This window comes from Ornithodoros turicata, chromosome 4 (genome assembly GCF_037126465.1).
Source record: "Ornithodoros turicata isolate Travis chromosome 4, ASM3712646v1, whole genome shotgun sequence".
Lineage (NCBI taxonomy): Eukaryota > Metazoa > Arthropoda > Arachnida > Ixodida > Argasidae > Ornithodoros > Ornithodoros turicata.
The window spans coordinates 42,294,926-42,317,777 of NC_088204.1; the positions used below are offsets into that span (position 1 = coordinate 42,294,926).

The 22,852-nt window shown below is 47.6% G+C and overlaps 2 protein-coding genes across 4 annotated transcripts in view; one reads left to right on the plus strand and one right to left on the minus strand.

Annotated features, from left to right (window-relative positions):
* Positions 1-1,219: 1,219 nt before the first annotated feature.
* The window catches only part of LOC135391463 (phospholipid-transporting ATPase ABCA3-like), a 288,004-nt gene continuing 266,371 nt past the window's right edge, over positions 1,220-22,852 (plus strand). For 2 of the 3 annotated variants that reach the window (XM_064621719.1, XM_064621720.1), the window contains exons 1-2: positions 1,220-1,267; positions 6,182-6,506. In XM_064621719.1, coding sequence (XP_064477789.1) covers positions 6,200-6,506 — 307 coding nt within the window. In that variant the 5' untranslated portion in view covers positions 1,220-1,267; positions 6,182-6,199. The remainder of the gene's footprint in view (positions 1,268-6,181; positions 6,507-22,852) is intronic. The other variant, XM_064621721.1, reaches the window with a different exon arrangement.
* Positions 10,965-11,849, minus strand: LOC135390494 (uncharacterized). Its single transcript, XM_064620194.1, has one exon. It carries the CDS (start codon positions 11,847-11,849, stop codon positions 10,965-10,967), a length of 885 nt encoding a protein of 294 aa, XP_064476264.1.

Below are 22,852 nucleotides of genomic sequence, written 5' to 3' on the forward strand. Positions count from 1 at the left end.
CATCAGTTTCCCCTTGTTTCCATCAGTTTCAGCTTGTCAGGCTCACAGGGAGAAAGGAGGATAGGGCATTTGGGGGCTTGCCTGGTTTCAGGATGGGAGCAACCAATGCCTCTTTGCATGTATGTGGTAAAAATCCTTGTTGCCAAGACGTATTATACACATGAAGGAGAGCTTGGAGTCACCGCCCGTCCAGGTTTCGTAGGGCGGCATAGGTGATTTTATCAGGTCCAGGGGACGAGCCAGCGTTCACAAGCTTCAACGGTGCCTTTAGCTCGATTACTGTGAAGTCGCGGTCCATAACTTCCGGGGGACAGGGCCAGTCTTGGTGAAGTTCAGCCGTCAAACTGTGGACAAAACTGTGGTGTAGTGGCGTGGTCGAGGCAGCCGCCGGAGTCGTTAGTACCACACAGAAGTCCGTCGCTAGCGTGTTTTCGTCTACACCCTTAACGATAGCCAAGGCCGCGAGAGGATTCTTTTGAGGGGGCGCCTCCTTCAGAGAAATCCTCAGAGAAATTTCTAGAATCCTCGTACATTCACAGAACAGAATGCATGTAACAGTCACAAGGGGCCTCTGCTTGTTTGTTACAAGGGTTTAAAAGGTTTCCAGTGCTAACTACCTCAACAATTCGTTGCTTTCATGCTGATGAGGACGCATGTATAGGTGCCGAAACGTCCTAAGGCTTTTGTTTTGTTTCGTTGTTATGTAGTCCAATGCAAAAAAAAAAAATCAATATACTGAATAGGATACCTGGAAAGTTTACTGTACAGCGATAGTACGTTTCGTTGCGAACCTGTGCACGTTGTAGATTGTGGTTCCCTGTTGTGCTAGAGTTGTAGAGCCTACGGGTGATTCCAGGACTCGAGGTCCAAATCGATGCGTGGGAGATAGTGGCTATGGTCCCGACTCCAACAAAAACTAACTTCATGGAGAAGAGGCAAGGTCGTCTGCTAAGCGCTAAAATCAAGGAACCACCACCATCAAATCGAGAAAACTCCCTTTTCTCTGTGAGCGCACATGTATCGGAAGCATTTTACAGAAGCCACGTCGCAACCATGCTCCTAATATGCGGGAGTAGGTAATCGTAAACAATGCCCTGTTAGCAATTCGTACAAAATCTCGTCAGGGGAGCGTCACCTATATCCACATAAAATAAAACCCGGTCGTCTGCTTTGGCTAAAAGAAAGGCACGGCTTTGGAAGAAGAAGTGAGAGAGGAATCCGCGTGTTGCAGAAGAACCATCGTCGATTCGCGAGGGTCGGACGTGCGGTAAGTCCCACAGTGACAAATTCATTTGCTATAAATACTTTCAGTGTGATATGTTTTGCAAGCAGCAGTCAAGTGGCCAAGCGGTCATGCGCGCATGCAAAAGACAAAGTTAACCAAATTGGGCAACCATGAGGCAACCATCAATTGGGAAACCAATTATTTGTACGTCGCCGTACATGTGCGATTATTCGTTCTACCTGATGTCATAGACACCTCGCTGACTCGTTCTTAGCCTAAAGTTTTATACAATATGAGGCTCCAATCAGACGGACATATTTAGTGTTATTCCTATTAAGTGCACTCCAACTCGCTGAATGTCATTTTCAGTACACGCTTTCTACTCGACATAAGTACACTAAGCTATGATAGCAACCTTTCCTTTCTTTTTTTCTTAATGAACATATCCCCCTCCCCCCTATGATAGCAGCGACAACAGCTGAGATTCACGCAAGCAATTTAAAATGCCGTTTGATAACGTCACTAAATTTTTGACCACGTGTGGGTTTCTTAGTCAGATGTAGATGATAAGCATCGCTCCGCATTTATCCAATATCACCGAACTCCTCATGTAAATATCTCATTGTCACACTTGTAGATAGCTTTTAACTGCCATGCTCGCTTGCTATCGTCATCCTCCTCTCTCTCTTATCCTGGTCAATCTCATCGCTCATCGCTCATACCTGTAGATAGGTTTTAACTACCACACACTCTCTCTCACATCATCTTTCCCATAATCATCTCCGACACACTCACCATAGTTTTGGCGCTCTATCGCCTTTGTTGCCTTTGTGCCATTAAACACATAATCAATCAATCAATCAATCAATCAATCAATCAATTTAAAATGCACTTCGTGCAGTTTGTTCTTTCAAGGTTAAATGGACTTTCCAGTAGATCGTAACTACGGTGTCATTTTATCCCTCGTGGACCACTGGCCATGGTATTGAAAATTCCACGCGAAATGATGGCGTAGTTTGACTGTTGCTCGGTGGAATGCATGGCATGAGCAGACTTCAGATGTTGAGAATATGCCGGAATTCCCTTTCTGGAAAAAGGCGAAAACGTCATTCCCTACACGACCAATTAGACCACGACCTTGAGTGAAGGGATGCCACCACTGTCTTCCACATAGGGAGCGATGTCACAGTGATAGCGTTACCGCCGGATCATCTGCAGCTGCGGAAGCAGCGCTGATCTTTGAAATGCCAGACATAGTGGTACCTTGTTCATAGGTGGGTTTCCTGAGGCGACTGTCCCGTTAAAGAAGCTTTGCTTCAATTATGTGACCAGTCAACACTAACGTGACCATTTTGGCGGGACAGGTCTCGCTTCTATACTGTTGTGGCCCCACTGTCCTACTAACATACTTGGAGACTGCACACAGCAGCTCAAAGTCTGTGTTCTTGTCCCGCTCAGGTTTTCCGTTTTCTCCCGTTTTCCGGTTCTTCCACCAGCTTGCCTTTGTCCACGCAATTTTATATGGCTAACAAGGGTATTCTACTTCCACGTAGCAGTGTTTCGGCTCACATTTTCCCAGAATCCAGCCAATGGAACTTCATAAGGTGTTGGCTAACAAGCCATTCCTATAGGTACTACTTTGTTAAGAGCAAAGATCGCTCGCGCACGTTTGCTCATTGTACTTCATCGGTGGCAACAGTGGTTTATCCAGAATCCCAAGCACAGAGGGGCGTTGGAAAAAATTTGTGTTTGGGAGAGTCATTATTATAGTTCCATGATTACAGCTTAACATATCGTTACCAACATGTGTCTAAAGCTGACATCACAAGGGCACCCCCTGTAGGGGGTACATAGGTGAAAAAGTTAGGGGGTGTCACTGAGCATTTGGTGGTGTTAGGGGTGTAGGGGTGTGTGGATAAATCACTGGATGGCAGCATGGCATTGATATAATGATCGATCATCGCGACATTGAAGATATTCACGAAAGGGAAGCTAAAGTTCGAGATCAGGCGAGATTTTCCATTGATATCTGCAATTATGAAACTCACACGAAGCAGAACACATTTTCGTAAAGTAAATTACAATATGGCCGTCCCGGAGTGCCCATATTGCGAACTGTAGAGCAGGCGTACTTATTTCCAACACGCCGCGAGGTCGACCAGTGTCGTCATCATGCGACTGCTCCATGAACTGCCGTTAGTTTGGTTGAAGGGCTGAAGCCGTGCTTTCGCTGTGGTTGTCATGCTCGAAAACGCGTGTGGAAACCTATGTTTCTAGGCATCGAGTTCTTCAATAGCTTCAAATAGTCGAGTTCAGAAAATCCCAGTGCTCTTTTCGCACGCATTGCATCCTGGGCGCTTGCTAAGCGGGGGAGCGAAGAATAATCCCTCACATTTCGCTTTCGCTGACCTTGACACGTCGTGGACAATGGACCGGTAGGGGAGAAATCGAAACAGTTTGGAGGCTACCCGTTTCTTTCGTATTAGTAAACTCCCACAGTTCAAAGCGACGCTAAGCACTCTGGGATTTTCTGAACTTGTCTATTGAGTGAAACAGGTTTAGTGGAGTACTTTTTGAACTAGTCAAACTCCCTGCACAGGGCTCCTAGCCAGGGACGAAAACTACAGCACGTGGAATTTCTTCCAGTATGCAGGATGCACTGTTTATTATATTTCACTAGACAGTATGACATGACAGGGTTGACTTTTGGCTTTGACATATGCAACCATTCGGATTCGCATTTTCGTCTTTTCTGTGACAAATGGAAAAGGCCAGAACACATTTGTTTAGTGGGTATCTTGAAGCACGTGTTCAACGCCATGTTTCTGAACATCTTAGTTGCAATAATTATCTGGCCACCTCACACAAACCTGCGTGCGTATGCCAACTGAAACATCGAAACACCACCACTGACGAATAACCACCACTGTTAGACGGAGCAAGAATTAGAGCGAAGTGGTTCTATACTTATTGGATTATTGTCCTTACACGCAACAAAATTATCCACAATATATGAAGCACTGACACCTGCAATGCATCAGGGAACACTGCGAAGCTTAAAGCTGTCCGCGTAGGAAAGCGCGCGCCTGCTGCGCCGGATCATGCTGAATCCACATTAGCGCCGGAGCCGTATATGAAAATACTAGCCGTATATGAGTTTGGACATTGGGAGGAGTCACAAAAAAAAAAGGATCGACCTGTCAATCACAGTTTCCCTCCACTGATTGGTTTGCTTTTTATCAAGGGGTTCGCCATGACACTTCACTGCCACCCAGAATGGCGACGAAAACAAACACAGTGAAGCGGGGATTTCGTGACAAAAAATTTTCACATAGTGCTCTGATTTTACGCTGCAGATGTACATCGTCATATACGTTTCTCGGAAATCAGTTTCAATTGATGCTCACCCATCGATATCTAACCGAAAATAATACGTTTTGTCGCCGGTGTTAGGCCTAGTGAACACTGGGATCACGACGAAGTCATCACCAAAAACGGCATTGTGCTGTACAATATTTTATTTAATTGCTGGATTTCATGAATGTAATCATTCTTGCCTTTTATATTCCAACTATTCATGTAGATTTGTTTAAAAATTGTACCGACGACAGAATGTGCCCCAGCAGGTTGTTCTGCCGACAACGGTACAACGCACTGGTACAACAACGGGAGCAGGCGAGCAATTCCCGACTTGCCCCACACACTCTATAGGTGGCGTTCACCAGATTTGCACCAAAAATCCACTACTTTTTCGGATTGCGTGGTATTCATTTCCATCCCATCCAATCCACTTGCCACCCAAAATGGCGCTGCCCATGTTGGACAGGGGACAAATAGTGAGGATAGGCTGATTGAAAGCGTCCCATATTTCAACACTCCATTGGTCGGAGAGCTGAAAAAGTGGGTGGAGCTTCAGGTATAGGCATGACCCATTAATGGCCAGACTCCCTTTTAATATACGGCTCTGATTAGTGCTGTGCCGCAGCGCCACTTACAGTTGGATCTCGTGGCGAATATGTTAACTTCTCCTTAAAACTTCGCCGCCGAGTCCACGTACTGAGTGAAGTGGGTTTAGCGAACTCACTTAATCGACAGAATGCTGATTTGTGCGACGATACGAATCATACGAACTCAAACCTTCATTCGTTCGAAGTGACGCTAAATCTGTCCCTGTGATAGGGGTACGGCAATTCTAGGAACGAGAAGTGCCGTTTCTTAGGTTATACGTGCTCTAGCATACGGGCGAAGGCTGCGATAGCGCATCAGTGAACACGGTTTGTCGTGTATGAGCGAAGTGTATGAGCGAACTCCAAATGCATATGGTTGTATAGTCAGTGTGCTCTTTAAAAACGCACATAATATTAGGCAGAGTATCGCGCGCGTCCGTTGATTTAGTGGATGCTCAGAAAAATGAAGCGAAACCTGCCTTTGACCTGCCTGTGTTTGTCGGAATATGCTGACCTGCATTTTACTTCACTGCCATTTCGGTCATGCTTGAGTTGCCATCGAGCTTTCCACCCCTATGCAGGCAGCTTGAACGTCGCGGAAAAATCTATGTACACCATGTAATCAAGTACCAGAGTCTCGCCAATTTCAGTACAAAGTTTTCATCATGAAGGAAAATCAAATACAAGTCATCAATACGGTATAGTTTTGTTCCTAAGTGCGTTATTGTGCAAATGTTGTGTAGACGGTTGATATGTGGTAGCCGCCAACAATCAATGAAATGTGTAATTTTTCTTGAAACTGGTGATTCGTAAATGTTCATGGATGTGGAAGAGACCAGCCTGAATAAGCTTACGAGAATCCGAATTCTAACTCTACTTAGAATCTCAAGAAACCTCCCGTGAAAAATGCGCACGGATACCAAAATTTCATGAGACGTTACGACACAGAATATGCGTATAAGCTCACTATAATCAAAGTAGTTTCTCATAAACTCATACTAACATGCAGAGAGTGAACCATAGCGAGATGAGTAGCTGGGGCAGCCAGCTCCCTCTCGTCCTCTGGAAGCACGTCTACCTCACCCGAATCCGACGACATTACGTAGCAACATTGCTGCAAGTGGCCTTCATGGTGCTTTTACTAAACGGCGTTTGGGAAGAATCCGTTGCTCCCTACTCTGCTGCCCCTTCCAAAGAACAATTCTACGACGTGTCGGACCCCTTGGAGCCATGGAGAAGAAAAAACTTCACACACGGTCTTTTCGCCTTCACACCACCTACTGGAATCGCCCTCAACATAAGTGGAAAAGCGGCTCCTATTCTTGGCTCCTGGAGTAAGTGTAACTGCATTGAACTTTAATGCATGTGCCGTACATCCGCGATTGACTTTGCTTCATGACAATAGGAAGGTAAACATAGGGGGACATATAGATTTTTTTATGTTCTTCTTATTGCCCCCACTTCTTCATTGCCCCCACTACCAATCTGCCCGAACCGCACTCTCCGAGTCTCTTCATCAGCTCGACTATCGCCCCTTCTCCCTATCGAAAAAGCTTGGTCCCTGGCCCAATCCAGCCCAGCAACGATCTGCGCTCAAAGCTCTTTACGCATTTCCGGACACCATCGGACTTAGATCGTTATTGCGAAGGGGCTCGTTATTTTATTTCCCACATCCCATCCAGCAATGGGGTAGAGTATCGCCTCTGGCGATGAACCTCCCCACTCTCCAAAGTCAAAATAAAGTTGTTGTTGTTTGTTTTTACGTTGCATTTCGCACGTAAGAAGCTCCGTGTCGGACTTATTTGCGCGGGATCCAATGCGAAGCAGATTTTACTAAATTCGTTTTTGGACCTATCATGACGATACTAACCAGCGGCATGGCCGAGCGGGTTATGGCGTGCCCCTCCTTGATTGTAGCCGAGGTCGTGCTGAAGACTGAGGAGTGGTGGGTTCGAATCCTACCACCGGCTGTGCTATCTCGGGTTTTTCCCTGGGTTTTCCGAAGACTTTCTAGACGAATGTCGGCACAGTACCCCCTGAACTCTGTCCAGGGCTCAGGATAACCCCTTGTCCCGCACTCCTTCCTGCTGTCCTGCCTCCGTCACTACGCATCTGTACGCCTCTCATAGCCACAGGTGCTTCGCGGCGCTAGCACGAAATACAAAAATGACGATACAAAGTAAAATACTTCGAAATACTCTGCGCCTATTATTGTACTATAAAACAGGGGTCTCAAAGACGGCCGCATGTGGTCCACAATGACCTGTTCTGTGGCACGAGAGCCCTTGCTCATCAAACAGAATGAAGCCACCCTCTCGTAAAATTCAATGAAGCATTGGGAATAAAATCAGATTTCCAGGCATTGTTTTTACCCTTGATTTGCTGGTAGCTGATTCCCGAAGTAATATAATTGAGCCAAAGGGCAATGTTCTCGAAAACGTTCGTGAAGCTTACGGTCAGTCTCGCCGACGTAGAGCGTTTCGGGGCACGACCAAGCAGAACATACAGTGTTGGGAGCTCTAAAGAACGACAACCTGTTCGGTTAGTGGCGAGAGCCCAACTGATGCTTTAATGATCGTGCTCGTGAGATGGTGCCTCGCACCAGTAGCGATGTGGATGAAGGTGCTGCACTGCTACATGGCCCTCCCCTTAGCGAAGCGGTCGATAGTCATGGGCAGGCGGTGGTAAGGGGGAGGGCCCAGCGGACGTGGCGAGGTGAGCGGGTAGTTGCTGAGGTGGCGGGTCTGGGAGACGGTGAGCAGGGAAGCTCGACGGGGGAAACCACTCCTGAGGTGGGGGCAGAAACCGACGCGAAATAGGAAGGGGAATCTCCGGGCTCATCCAAGAATGCCGGCTTCAAACGGTCGTGGACACTGTGTCCTGACGGTTTCCGAGCTGAAGCGTGAAGTGCTTCTGAGAGCGCTTGATGACACGGAATGGTCCATCATAGGGATGTTGCAGAGGCTTGCGGGTGCCATCATGCCGGACAAATACATGGGTGGCGGACTCAAGAAGTGGGTGCTGGAAGGAGGGTCGTGTGCAAGGTCGCGAAGGTTGAGGGCGAAGGTGGGCCATGGTTTTGCGCAAGCGGTCGACGTAGGAGGTCAGGTCAGCGAGGGGAGGATTGGCTGGAGTCGGCAAAAAATCACCGGGAATACGGAGCGTGGCGCCGTAAACCATTTCCGCCGGCGTGCAGCCCAAATCTTCTTTAACGGTCGCACGAAGCGACAGGAGCACGAGAGGCAGCACTTCGGTCCAGCACGAACTGCCATTTTCCTTGAGGGCGGTCTTGAGACGACGATGAAATCGCTCTACCATGCCGTTCGCCGCAGGATGGTAAGCGGTGGTTCGAGCGCGGTGAGAGCCGAGTATGGTGGTAAGGCGGGCGAAGAGGCCGGACTCGAACTGCCTACCGCGGTCGGTCGTTATGGTAGCCGGGACAAAAAAACGGGCGACCCACGTCTGGACGAAGGCTGCAGCTACAGATGAGGCTGTGATGTCAGCAAGCGGGGCGACTTCAGGACAGCGGGTGAATCTGTCTATGATGGTGAGCAGATAGCGAAAGCCTTGCGAGGGTGGAAGTGGCCCGACGATATCTATGTGAATATGAGCGAAACGAGACTCCGGTGCCGGGAACTTTGCAAGCGGAGATGACGTGTGCCGGGATATTTTGGAGCGCTGGCACGGCAGACAGGATTGGACTCAGCGCTTGACGTCGCGTTGCATGTTGGGCCAGACGTAGCGAGCCGATACCAGCTTATGTGTAGCCCGGACGCCGGGATAGGCCGCGCCGTGGAGTTGGTCGAAAATAGCACGGCGGATCGTTTGCGGGAGAAAAGGGCGGGGCGTGCCGGTAGACACGTCACACCAGACGGTTGACGAAGCTCCAGGCAGCGCGACGTTCCTGAGGGCAAGACGTGTTGGCGAGGAGCGGGGATCGTGAAGTTGCAGATCGGCGATGACGTCGAGTGACAAGGTAGAGGTGGTAGCGGCGGCGATGTCTACGCGACTGAGAGCGTCGGCAACGGAGTTTTGTAGGCCGGAGAGATGGCGTATATCCGTCGAGAACTCCAACACAAAGGCAAGGTGGCGTTGCTCCCGTGTGGTGTAGTTGGCACCGGACGAACGGAAGGCATAGATGAGGGGTTTATGATCCGTGAAGATGGTAAAGACACGGCCTTCGACAAAGTGCCGGATGTGTTTGACGCTGAGGTATATGGCGAGCAATTCGCGTCCAAACGTACTGTAGCGTGTTTCCGCAGGGCGCAATTTGCGTGAAAAGAAACCGATGGGAGTCCAATCATCCGAGTCGTCAGACATCTTCTGCTGGAGCACGGCGCCCACGGCAGTAGCCGAAGCGTCTACCATCATGCAAGTTGGGGCGTCTGGGCGAGGATGGGCAAGGAGGGTGGCGTTTGCCAAAGCCTCCTTGATTCTGTCGAATGCAGCGATGGAGTCGGCAGTCCAGGCCAGTGGTTGGGACGCCGGAGACTTGGCGGTGAGGAACTGCTCCAATGGGCGAAGGATCTGAGCGCAATGCGGGATGAAGCGGCGATAAAAATTCGCTAATCCCAGGAATTTGCGGAGCTGGTTTAGAGATGTTGGCCGGGGAAACTCGGCGATTGCCTTGACTTTCGATGGGAGTGGTGTGAGGCCATCCGCAGAAATCCTATGACCCAGAAAGTCCAAGGAGGAGACGTTAAATTCGCTCTTGCTGGCGTTAATAATAATTCCGTACTCGGAGAGACGAGAGAAAAGCTTGTGCAGGTGGATGATGTGCTCCTCTTCGGATTGACTGGCCACGAGGATGTCATCGATGTATGCAAAAACAAATGGCAAACCTCTGGTGACGTAATCTATGAAGCGCTGGAATGATTGGGCGGCATTCCGTAGCCCGAAGGGCATCCGTGGGAATTCAAACAAGCCAAACGGTGTTGTAATGACTGTTTTTGGGATGTCGGCTTCCGCAACGGGTATCTGGTGGTAAGCGCGCACCAAATCAAGCTTCGAGAAAATCGTCGCGCCGTGAAGGATTGCCGTGAAGTCATGAACATGAGGGATGGGATACTGATCGGGGATGGTAACCCGATTAAGCGCTCTATAGTCCCCACATGGCCGCCAGTCACCGGTTTTCTTTGGGGCCATGTGGAGAGCAGAGGCCGAGCTGCTTGATGATGGACGAATAATGCCCATTTCCAACATGTGGTCAAATTCGTCCTTCGCAATTTTCAGCTTCTCCGGCGGTAGTCTACGGGGGCGGAAGAAGACGGGAGGACCTTTTGTCTCGATGTGGTGGACCACACTGTGCGGGACAGGCTTCGACCAATCTGGTGGGCGCCTGAGTTGAGGGAACTCCTTGAGGACGGCAAGGTAGGGATTACCGTCAGTTTGGAAGACTGACACGCCCAGAGACTGATGGGACGACCGTATGCCGGAGACAGTGAGGCTGGTGGCTGAGTCAATGAGTCGGTGGTTGCGCATATCGACGAGCAGCTGATGGATCTTAAGAAAGTCTGCGCCGAGAATGGGGTGAGAGACAGCCGCAACCACGAAGAGCCAACGGAACACACGGCGGAGACCCAGGTTCAATGTGAGGGAGCGTTGACCGTACACGGAGATCTTAGATCCGTTAAGAGCGGTGAGGTGGAAGAGAGGTGGCTGTCGTCGTTCGTTTCCGCTCGCTGGCAATACGCTCACCTCCGCGCCGGTGTCCACAAGGAAGCGGCGGGCTGATGTTTTGTCCCGTATATAAAATAGGCGACTGGACTGGGAGGATGGACCATTGGTCGCCATCAATGGCCCGCGGGCGGGCTTCCCTGCTGCCAAGCACATGGTAGTAGGCAATGACGGGCCTCGGCGCCAAACTTGCGATGGTACCAGCAAATCGTCGCCGCCGGGCTTCCGTCGCGGCCTCCGCTATTCGAGCGGCTGGGAGAATGGCGCCGTGGACTCTGACTGAAACGGCGGCGACGGTAGGGTTGACGAGTTTGCTGCGGTGGAGCATGTGATGCTGCAATTAGAGAGGCAAGCGCGCGGAACTCGCGCCAAAGGTCTTCAAATTGCGGAGAGCCAGAAGGGCTCGCCGCTGCAGACGGTGTTGGATGAACGGGGTGTTGTAGTGCAGCGGTGGCAGCGATGGACGGGGTGGCGACCTCAACAGCCGCATCTGCGAGCGTAGCCAGCTGGTCGAGTGACATTTTCGCTGCTGTTGCCAGAACCATTTGAACGTTCTGTGGCAGACGTTGTAAAAATAATTCACGGAGAAGAACGTCGTCCACGGTAGCGGAATTGTCGCCAAGCAGCTGCCGCATTCGGCGAAGTAGCTGTGTGGGGCGGCGGTCTCCCAGCTCTTCAGCGGATAGCAGTTGTTGAAGGCGGGACCGGCTGGAGGAGGTGATGCGTTGCAGGAGGGCTTGCTTGAGCTGATCGTAAGGTGTGGTTGGCGAGGGATTGGCGAGGACGTCGTACACCTCACCGGCCGCAGTTGGGTTGAGGGCGGAGGTGACGTGGTAAAATTTCGTCAGTTGTGATGTTACGCCAGCGAGATGAAATTGCGCCTCCGCTTGGATAAACCACACGGCCGGGTTGCGGTCAAAAAATTGTGGTAACTTGACAGCCACTGCAGATAAAGATGGGTTCGATGGAGGCGGCGGGTGGGCTTGATTGTCGACGGACATGGCGGTTAAGGACGATGTTCGATCCTTACGTTCGACGTTCGGGTCACCAATGTTGGGAGCTCTAAAGAACGACAACCTGTTCGGTTAGTGGCCCATCTGGAAATTTGCCGTCTCCGAACCCCATTTCCTATGGAGGGCCCCCAACTTTACGCAACATCCTTGTTCATAGCACTCTCCCCAGTCCCGCTAATCAACGCGACGTTTCCGTGTTTGAAGCCCCGCTGTGTGATACATTGGTCCAAACAACCGACTATTCAGCACAAATTACCGTTATCTACATACGGTAAGTCATCACAAATGTAAAACTGCCAACTTAATATATTGTATTTTCTGCTCCGGCGTGCCCCATAACGCTCTATCGGCGAGAATGAGCGTAAGCTCCACGAACGTTTTGGTGAGCATTGCCGTCTGGCCCAATTACAAATTACTACGGGTATCAGCAACCATCAGATTACCCTGGTCTCCAAACATTTTTCCAGTCCCGATCACACTATTGATAATCCGTGCGTGGTCATTCTTCACTCCGGTTTTTCTTCTGCTTTAGTACGCAAACGGGAACAGGCCTGCCGTATCCATTATCACAACACCCTTCATCCGATACTTTTAAACGACAGACAAGACTTCGGTTTTTAATCAAAACGTGTCACACATGCCGTCCCCCTAACACCTGTTGCGTAACCACCTAGTGGCTGGTTGGCGTGTTTGGCGTGCTTGCCTCTCCGTTTTGAATTTTTCCTCGCTTCCGATGAAGAGCAAATGCTCCAAATTTTAACAGACACTATTAACCACTTCGCTTTTTTCCCCCAGCTGTTTCTTCTCCTCCCCGTTGGTATCTCCTTAAATTCGCTACCTGGCATTCTACCTGCTACACTGGCTGGCTACCTGGCATTCGCGCTTTGTCGTTTTTTTTTTTTTTATAACTTTCGTTAGCGCTAAAATTATGGCTGGACCAACTAACGAGTATCGTAATCTAAATCCGCATTCGCCTCTGTCAGACGATGGAGGAAGAGCTCCCCCCACTTGATTCAGAGTCGCAATTTGGCAGTAAAGCGTTGACGTATCTACATGTGTGACGTATAATTAAACGAGTATTGGAATACACCTATGAATTGTACCGGTGTGCACTGTACAATACGCGCTTTGCTATTTGCTTTGTGCTTGCTCCAGCATGGAGGAGATGGCTCCATTGGGGAGGCTAACCCACTACCTGGCACTACCGGGAGTTGACGGCCTTCGAGGGGCAGAACTGGCCCCGCTCACACTGGCAACGTCACGACTATCGCTGGGCGGGGGGATGGAGCGTCATCGGCCGTGATCACAGGGAACTGTGCCGATATTTGCCTTAAAACGTCTCAGGTAAACCCAAGGAAAACACCCACACAGCACAGCTGGCACCCGGAATCGATCACCACCCGGTCTCGGCGTGGAATGCCATCATCCTAGCCACTAAGCGACGTCCACCCGACGGCTAAGCCACAGAAGCTGGTCCGGAGTTCCTCATTTAGCAACAGTAATGCGGCATGATTCACCGTTCATTGAAACCAAACGCGACACTGCTCGAACCCTTTTCCCTCTCACTCATGATCCTCTGGAAATTTGGGATGCATTACAGGCGTCGTTGAACATTAAAGGTCAGCTACGCCGATTTCCCGTCTTCTCCCGTTTGCGAGGAAATCCAGTTATGGCCGCCGACTACGATGAGCGTTTCGTTCGAGGTAATCCCGAGAACTATTGAACGATGGAAACAACAACCGGAGAACTCACCTCAACAACATTTTCAGCGTGAACTTGTGATTATGTGCTCGAGAACTTCGCAGTTCAACCGTTCAGCTGCCATTCACGTCGACCCGATTGCTGCTTTTACTACAAGTGCAGGAATGGGAGCGATTGAGCAACAACGTGAGACTTGGTGGTCGTTTAGAGCATATACCTGCAGAGGACTGGTCTTCAAAGAAAGAAGACCGTACTTCTGCCCATGCACATCGTGCGATTGCCAGGCTTGTTACACGCATCATAGCGCGACCGCAATGAACGACGTAGGAATGTATCGTGACCACTCGAACTGCATTCGTTGAACCATATTTCATTCATAATAGTTTCGCAAGTAAACACGTACGGCTCGATCTCATACTGCTTCTATGGTGAGCTAGAATGACTGGTGTGCTTACCGGCCTATCCAATGCATGGGAGCGCTTGGTCACGGCCTTGGCACTCGACCACGTGTGATTGTTTACGTGGATGCGCTGGAGCTCCCTGCGCGCCTTGCGGGAGGATTTTTGTGGGGATCCGAGGTACTCTTCTGTTTCGTATCACGTGCCCTTTTCATGAAATGCAGAGGATCGCACCGTGCCGGCCGCGAAACAAAACAGTGTCGATGAATGGTTTATCAAGAGTATCACGAGCTCAGTGCAAGGTCGTTGCTTGCTGAGGTTATCTCTCACTCTCTTGCAGTTGATAATTTGTTGCTTACAACAATGATCATATGCGATGCAACAGTGGTCGGTCTGTGCATATCGCCGTATTCTCGCTCAGGCTTGAGGGATATTTGCGCTTCGGGGAACCCTTCGAGTAGGATTGGCAATGCGTTGGGCGTTCGCTCGCAGCGCGTGCACGATCTATAAGCAACTTGTACAACTTGTACCCCGCCGAAAAGCTGATAGCCTCCTCAGCAGGAATTGAATCCATAACCTGACCACAAGCAACTGAGGGTTTTAGTAAGGGGGCCTCCATAAATCACTGATTGTAAAATACGCGCACAGTTGGTTAGACGAACTGCAATGGCTATTCCTTGCAATCTAACTGTGCTTGTTTTCTCGCATTCGAAATCGGCTATCGCATAAGGACCGCGTTCAGGCGCAAGTATGGAAGGATTGTGTATCGAAGGCAAGGGAAGGGCCACTACAGGACCTCACAGGATTACCCGAGACAGCACGGTTTCAATAGAGAACGCAGCAGCAACAAATCGTATACTTTGTCATTTCACACAGTTTTCAGAAACCGTTTCTCGCAGTGATTCACAGGTTAGAGCGCAGGAGTCGGACTCGTGCGTAGTGCAAGAATTAAGAGTTTGTGATGCGTAGCGTTTTATTAGGCCGGTAAGTGGCCGGGATAAGTAGGGAAGCGCACCAAGTGTGCGGATAAACAGTTTTCCACGGTTTAATCACGGGTCAGATAAACCCTCGTTGCTTCGGACACTGACCTGGTGACAAATGTAGGACCGTGCAGTGCTTTAGAGACGATTGCCTCATCAAATACCGCGATCATATGTACTACACCGCAATGTACTTGATGCGATATAAATTACATCTAAGCATGCGACAATATTCTCACTTGTTATCCCTTAATGCAACCCGACGTTTCGTTGCTTTTCTATTCATCCTGTTCTGAACCCTGAACTGGTGTACGTACAAGTGGAAAGAACTTCGGCAATAATGTGCCTGCTGTTCACAGTCACATCATAACTACTGCTTGTTGCTCGCTATTTTCAAGAAATGAGACTCAATGTAAGAACAGAAGGAAGTGTGTTTGGGGAAGACACTCATTGTTTTAGCCCGTACAGCCTGTATGTGTACATCTCGCGCTTTTTTTATTGTACACACCATCATATAAGGACAATAAAATGTCTTTATATATAACTGGTTTGTTGAATGCCAGTATTCAATAGCGAGCAATGGAAGAGCGGCGCTAATATTGGAAGTAAGAACGACAAGATAAATCTGCAATAAAATGACCCCCAGCACCAGGAGGGCCACCGCAGATTTACCAGCGTTCACGGAGTGGCCCGGACTTGACCCCCCTTGGGATTGCTGGTTCTGCTGAAGCTATCTTCCGAAATTTGGGCGGATTTGTTAGGAAGACATCTGCTCCTGAGCACAAAATTGATGAAAGTGCTCTCTCTCTCTTTATTAGTCATGATGTACTTTGGGAAGTTCGCTGCTCTGTGGTGGCGTCTATGAAAACAAAGTACAGGTCACAGCTCAGCATGGAGCGAACACTAAGAACTGTTACGCTGAGAATGCGCCCTCGTTTTGAGACAAGCTCACCTGAGCCAGCAGGAAGAGTCTATTCTGCTGGAACTGTTTTTCTTTTCCCCTTTGGTACGGGTACCAAAGTGGAAAACAAAACAAGGTATCTACACTGTGTCACTGCTCTCCCCCTTTCCCGGCTTTTCGCGATGCAATAATCTTAAAGAATATGAAGACCAATACACAAAAATGATCCTGAAATTCTGTTTCACAGTTGATATATAATCAGAATGGGTCAGCTGGACTAGAAAGCATACCATGCTTTCTAGTCGGACGGGTGGACGGCGATGGGACGATGGTGGAATGACGCTGTGCTGCCTCCACAGGGTCGGGGCCGAGGGTATCCTCCACTGAGCACTGTCGTCGCGGGCGTCGTTGAGCGCCTTCGGGGCTGGGGGCATCTTCAGGGCTTATTCATTGTCGTCTCCGGTCATCGTCGTCTCTTGTGATCCTGGGGTCGGGGCTGGGGCGTTCATGGCCAGAACAACAGCGCTTCGAAGAAGGATAGCCCGCACCTCCACCAAATGATACGGGCAGCTCAGCGTGGTGATGGTGTTGGGAGCTCTAAATAACGACAACCTGTTCGGTTAGTGGCGAGAGCCCAACTGATGGTTTAATGATTGTGCTCGTGAGATGGTGCCTCGCACCAGTAGCGATGTGGATGACCAGACCAGCGATGTGGATGAAGGTGCTGCACTGCTACAATGGCAATGGTTTAATTGACAGAATGAGAATGGCCGTGCGTGACCCGCGCCAGTGCCTGCCGACACCGTCGTCGTAACAATATATCAACTGTGAAATAGAATTTCAGGATCATTTTTGTGTATTGGTCTCCATATTCTTTAATGCATCGCGAAAAGCCGGGAAAGGGAGAGAGCAGTGACATAGTGTATAAACCCTGTTCTAAAATCGTAAGCAAAAACCATTGCTTCTACGACGAAGGTATAAAAGAGACAGTGTTCCTACAGGACGTGACTTTCTGTCAAACAGCATCTCACCTTCTACTACCTCTAGTACGATGTTCGCGACTAATACATAGTCACCCCGACTTTTGCTTGTCAAACGACGCGATTATATGTTATGAGGTAAATAAGGAGATCTTCTGCAGCTTGCATAATTTGATGTCAAGAATTGGCTGAGGTATCTGACTGATTTTCCAAATACTCTGCATCTATTAGTACATGACGCTGTTTTTGGAAATGGCGTCTTAAACAACACTTCAGGGGCATGAGTATGGAAGGATTTGTGTGACTTTCAGAGCGTGTGTCACGATGGTCAGTCTGTCGCGCCCAAAACTTTATACATTGTGCACCAGTGTATCACTGCATTACTCCACTAGCGCATCATGTTGGGTTGTACAACAATGGCGTGTAAAAAATCCTGCAGCCAAAATTTTAGGAGCCTTCCAACATGTCTCCAAACGGAGGTATTTTATTACCAAACAGGGGCTGGGCATATACAGACAAGCAGCAAGCAGCAAACGAGTATGTACTCTGCTGTGAATGCAAACTACCTCAAGTATATCTTTATGACTATCGAAGTCACTTCCTTATACATTAATTTATACATAACGTATCTGTGTGACGTACCCAAGGAGACTGGAACGGAATGCCTTTGTGCTACTTCACAAAACATGTTAGAGCTTCACACAGAATTGTACAAAACAAAAATACTCTACTCAAGTTACTTTACCCGAAGTGCTTTTGGGAGTAACTTGGTATCTTACAATTACTATTAAAAGGCAGTATTTAGTATATTGACTTGAATACTTTTTTATTATCTTCTACAAGCTTGCAGAAGTGAAAGTCCACTTCATGCCTCCCTTTTATTTTCTATTTTTTTTTCTTTGAGTTATATATGGCTAGGCGAACACCTTCTCGAAGAAAGTATGTAACTACAAGGTCACTAATTACCTATAATTCATTAATTAACCTCTTTAATTAGGGGATTTCGCGCAGAAGCGATGTAGCAGAACCAGAGATATTCCTTATCCCCCGAAGAAAATTATCTCCCGATTATCCCAAGAAGGAATCGAAAGGCATTGAAACACTGCCTTTACCACAACATTCCAAAACGCGAACTCCTCCGTCCGTCGTAATCATATCTCCGAAGCGTGACGTATCAGCACGCTCACATTTTTTTTCTCTCTCCCCTTGTATCTGCCAGATTGCTTCAATTTCGGCCATCGCGGGAACTCCCTGGCGCTCCCAGGTGCTCTTTGCGCATGCGGCCACGTGGCCTTGAGGGCGCAAAAAGCGGCAGCGAGTCGTGCCCTTGGTAGCCACCTATCGGCAGGCCCGTCGTCACGACCCGGTTTCAGTCGCCGTTCAGCACACCATTCATTCTAGCTCACCATACTGCTTCTGAGTTAGGCATAGTGTCTTCAGATCAGGGTGTGTGTATCCTGTTTGCTGGGCCCAACAGATGTTATTAAGGGTAGTGCAACATTTCCCACTTCTTGAACCATGCTAACATTGCCAGTATAAGGAACATTACACTGTGCTGTGTATTCCACACTCAGTTGTCTCGCGACGTAAACGCCCAATTATTATATTGGGTACTCCACGTGTTCAACCAGGCAGCACCTCCCATACCCGATTTTTTTTTTTTTTTTGAACATGTGCTTAAAATTGCACAACTGCCACTCAAGTAACTTTGCCACCTCAGTCAGTGACAAAATGTATATGTACTTTATCACTTCGTAGCAAAATACACAAGAGTCCAAATGTTTTCCTTGTCCACAAATGCCCTGTCAAAGCTGAAAGACCCTTAACAAAATGGGGAAGCCCGGGCTTGCTTGTTCCGAGAAACAAATATGAAACTGCAGCGCTTGACGTAAATAACTGTATGCTCAACAACTAAGGCTGGTGATGCCGAAGACCTAATATTTCTAGGTTAAAAGGAACAAAGGAGAAAAGACCATTGCGGCGTATTAATGTTGTTTCAAAAGTATAACACCACAAAATTTGTGCGAGTCAGTTGGTGTCTTTAGTCATGTTGGTCACCTGCTGCACCAATTTTTAATAAGGTTCAATTGTGTTGCTACCAACCAGGACCTAAGCCTGACTTATGATCTAATAATTATAATAATAGTGTCTATCTATGACCTATGTGGACCTTAAACACTAGTTTGGTCTAGGTTTCACACGTGGTTTCTAGTGAAATTAGAAGCTGCTCTGTAGAGCTGACAGGAGACTTGCAGAGTAGAGATTTTTTATTTATATTTTCCAAAGAACATGTAAAAAAAGTGCTGTACCAACTGTGTTCAAACAAATAAAAAATATACTTTGTTTTAGCTATGTGCATGTTAGCAGATTACAGGTGACTGATGACACACAATGGGCTTCAAGGGTGAGAACACAAGAATACCAACCACCACCACCAGCCAACCAACCAACAAGAATACTACCACTGCAGGCACTGTCCTGAAATTCTAAGTCACTATTTGTCAGGAAGCAGTCACCACGCAAAGCTTCATGATCATATTGAGCTCCTTCCATTATTCTTTTTATGGACAGCACGTTGGCTGCCATCCAGTTCATGAAAGTGACCTTTATCGTTGAAAGAACAGTTCAACAGTAAGTGAGCTGGTGATAGTGTCCATGATGGCGAGACCTGAAGAGGAGATACATGAAGGGACATATTTCAAGAAACATATTTCACACAAGGGACAGCATTTCACACATCTATGGGACATATTAATCACTTTGGAATGTCACAGACATGTCATGGAGGCCGGCACATGATTAGTGGTGTTGAACAGACAACTATGTCGTATTTTAGGCACAAAAAACAGTTTTGGCATCTGCATGTTGAGACAGATGTATCTCTACATACTTTGCCATGACACAAATATATGAAGCGACAAATGTACCCTCTACTTTATTGTGGTTATTAGTCAACACTGCCAAGAATGTGGGAACACAGTCTTGTACCACCTACACTCTTTACAATGACCTTCACACACGACACATTGTAGGTCAGCGCACACATTCCTTTTTTGCGCAAATCAGTATTCAGAGCGTTACCATACTGTGGTAGGCCTGCAGTGCATTACGTGGTGCAGCACACACTCTAAAAAATTTCACTGTAGAACATGTCCCCCGTTCTAATGACAGTCTTCTCCAGTTTTTCAAACTGCTATTTCCCATAGTGCTTTATGGTATGACACAGTATTTCTAAATCTTTACTGTAGTTTACGGGTTGTAGCAGAAAAAGATACCACAGTTTCCGATCACAGGACGGAAGCCATACGTATAATAATAATAATAATAATTGGGTGTTTACGTCGCGAGACAACTGAGATCTGGAAGCCATAAGTGCTATACGGCAACAGTATATGCTCCTGTCTAGCAGTTGTTCGAGTTTGGAGATAGTATGGTGCATGCAGGGTAAATTCTATGGTTAAAATATCCAAACGTGAACAACGGTTAGATTACATAATGTAGAATGCTGTATAGTACAGTAAAACCTCCAAACTCTGACACCTCCCTACCTCGGACAACTCCCCATGATTTCATTGCACGGGCAGGCTCCCATTGAAACTACGTGGGGACGAAATCCCTTATGTCGAAAACCTCCTAATCCCGGAAGTAGGACACGATTTTCCATGCTAAGTCGGACAAAACCCTGGCCAAATTACCTCAATCTCGGCCCATCTTTGCACCGAAAAGATGCAAAATGAGCCAGTGGCCTTGACTTTCGCCCTTTCTTTTCCCTATACTGGTTTCAGCATTTTGTGGTTTTAGTTTCGTTTTTTGAGTCCGAAAACAAGTGCTGTCAGTCTACATTGTAATTCTTTGTGTGAGCATTTCTCTTCGGTTTGTCTAGAGCCTTTGAACGCGCACTCCACCAAAGCAATGAAAAGCGGGCTGACGCTTCAGAGAAAAGTCCTCGCTGCTCGAAAAGCTCCAGAGGTAACGCCATTGCGTGGAGTCTGAACGGAATTGAATCTACCAAAATCAGTAACAATTATCAGTGAAGAGTGGGTAGAGGTACCACTACCACCAGGTACCACTACCAGGTACCACTAAGGAACATAAATTGAAGAAGGGGGACATTTCTGGCAACACAGCTGTGATCTTTTCCATTTTTTGTTTCTCTCATATTCTGTAAATCGGACACCTCTATAAGTAGGACACGCTTCGGCTGCACCGCAGGTGTCCAACGCAGGAAGGTTTCACTGTATTTATGTCCCGTGTCATGTGACCAAAAACAATATGTGCTTTTGCTCATGCTGCACAGCACAGGCGAAATGAGCTGCATGTGAGGAAACCCGAGGCGCGGAGGAAAAGGCATGACTTTACGATCTCTGCGCGAGTTGTTTCATGTTGTAATTGCATACCAGCTTGCCTGTACCTGAGAATAGGTTTGATGCATTGTACAGGCACCTTAGACATGCAGTGTGTGGTGTGTTGTGATAGTAATGCCACTGCCAATTGAAAAATAATGCTCCACGTGGATTGTTTGTTTCGGCACAATCATGAACTAAACATACCAAGGGGTAGGGCATCTACGTGACAGGTTTACCTGGAAGTAAGAATGTAAATGTTAGCTGAAGTCATTGAATAATTAACATTATCAATATACTGCTGCAGATCATACCAACAATAGCACACAAAATGCTCCGATATGTTCTGCAGGAATGTCTCTGTAATCACAATATTAGTACGCAGCAGCTAGAGAAAGGCATAAAACAAGTTTTTGTATACATGATACCACTTGAATGCAATACAAGCATCTGCTGCAATGCCAGATTTACCTTACTTCACCTAAGAAAAAGAGTGTATTGTTGCACACATGATGCAGTTTGAATGTAATCCTGAAACTTCTCGTAAAACATAATTTATGACCGAAACACACCAACTGGAAGATTTCAATATACCTAACTCAAAACTGAGAAAAGGTAAATGCTGCTGCACACATGAAACTGATTGAACTGCCTTTGAGGGCTCTGGAAGAACACCTTATTTGTGACCAAAATACAACAGCTCAGCCAACATTTTAATTTATACCTTACTCAAAATACACAAGATATGCTGCCGTGCATATGATACTGCTTAAATGTACTCTGAAAGCGCTGGAGTAAGAACATAAACACCTCAGGCATGCCGGCAGACTTGGCATACTTGGCATACTTGGCAACATATACCGGCAGACTTGGCGGAAGCCAAGTGTCATGCCAAGCCGGAGCACGGGCAGACCACGAATGTGTCGTCGACACAGGGTTTGCGGGCCACCAGACGGAATGTCAGTGAAACTAAAAATTCACTTTTTCGAAAAACCGCGAGGAGTTTGGGATAACTATTTTGCACATACAATCAGTGTTCCCTTATGAACACATCGTGTAAGTACCATTCCATTCTGTAACACTCCAAAATCGGCGTATCTGAGCTCTAACATCCAGGGAAGCTAGAACGTAGTCCAGACATGCTCGCGAACCAACTAGAGTTGTAGCTTTGCTCCGAGTGGTGAAAGGAAAGCGGCTTGAACATTCTAGCCACGACAGCCACAACGGATGCGAACAATGACGCTCCGCGGCTGACGATGCGAATACAGAAAGACGTCTAGAGGGCGCAAATGCCTGTGCAGGTTCTAATTCATCATCATCATTTTAAAAAGAAAGTGCGACAGTAATAGTAAGCACTAATAACCTCCGTGAAGCTCTGTGGTGTACTTCCGTATTTTTGCAGCGTTCTTCTTATTTTTTAAAATAATTCGTTAGCATTAGGGGTGTCAAAATGGAAAAAAAGCTATATGTATGTGTGTATATGTGCGTATGGTGTTTCTGTGTATGAGATGAAGCCTGAACGAGGAAGGCGTATAAGTGGACATGTAAAAGGGATATAAGAGGATAAATGGAGTTAAATGATTTGAAATTCAACTAGTAGAAGATAATTAAGAGTAAGAATAATCAAAGCTAGTTAGATGTAGTTCGTAAACGCAAACGATGTAAACGTAATTCATGAGCATTAATTG

Bases quoted from the DNA above. Each gene is read 5' to 3' on its own strand.
- LOC135390494 (XM_064620194.1), bottom strand. From the start codon at position 11,849: ATGTCCGTCGACAATCAAGCCCACCCGCCGCCTCCATCGAACCCATCT.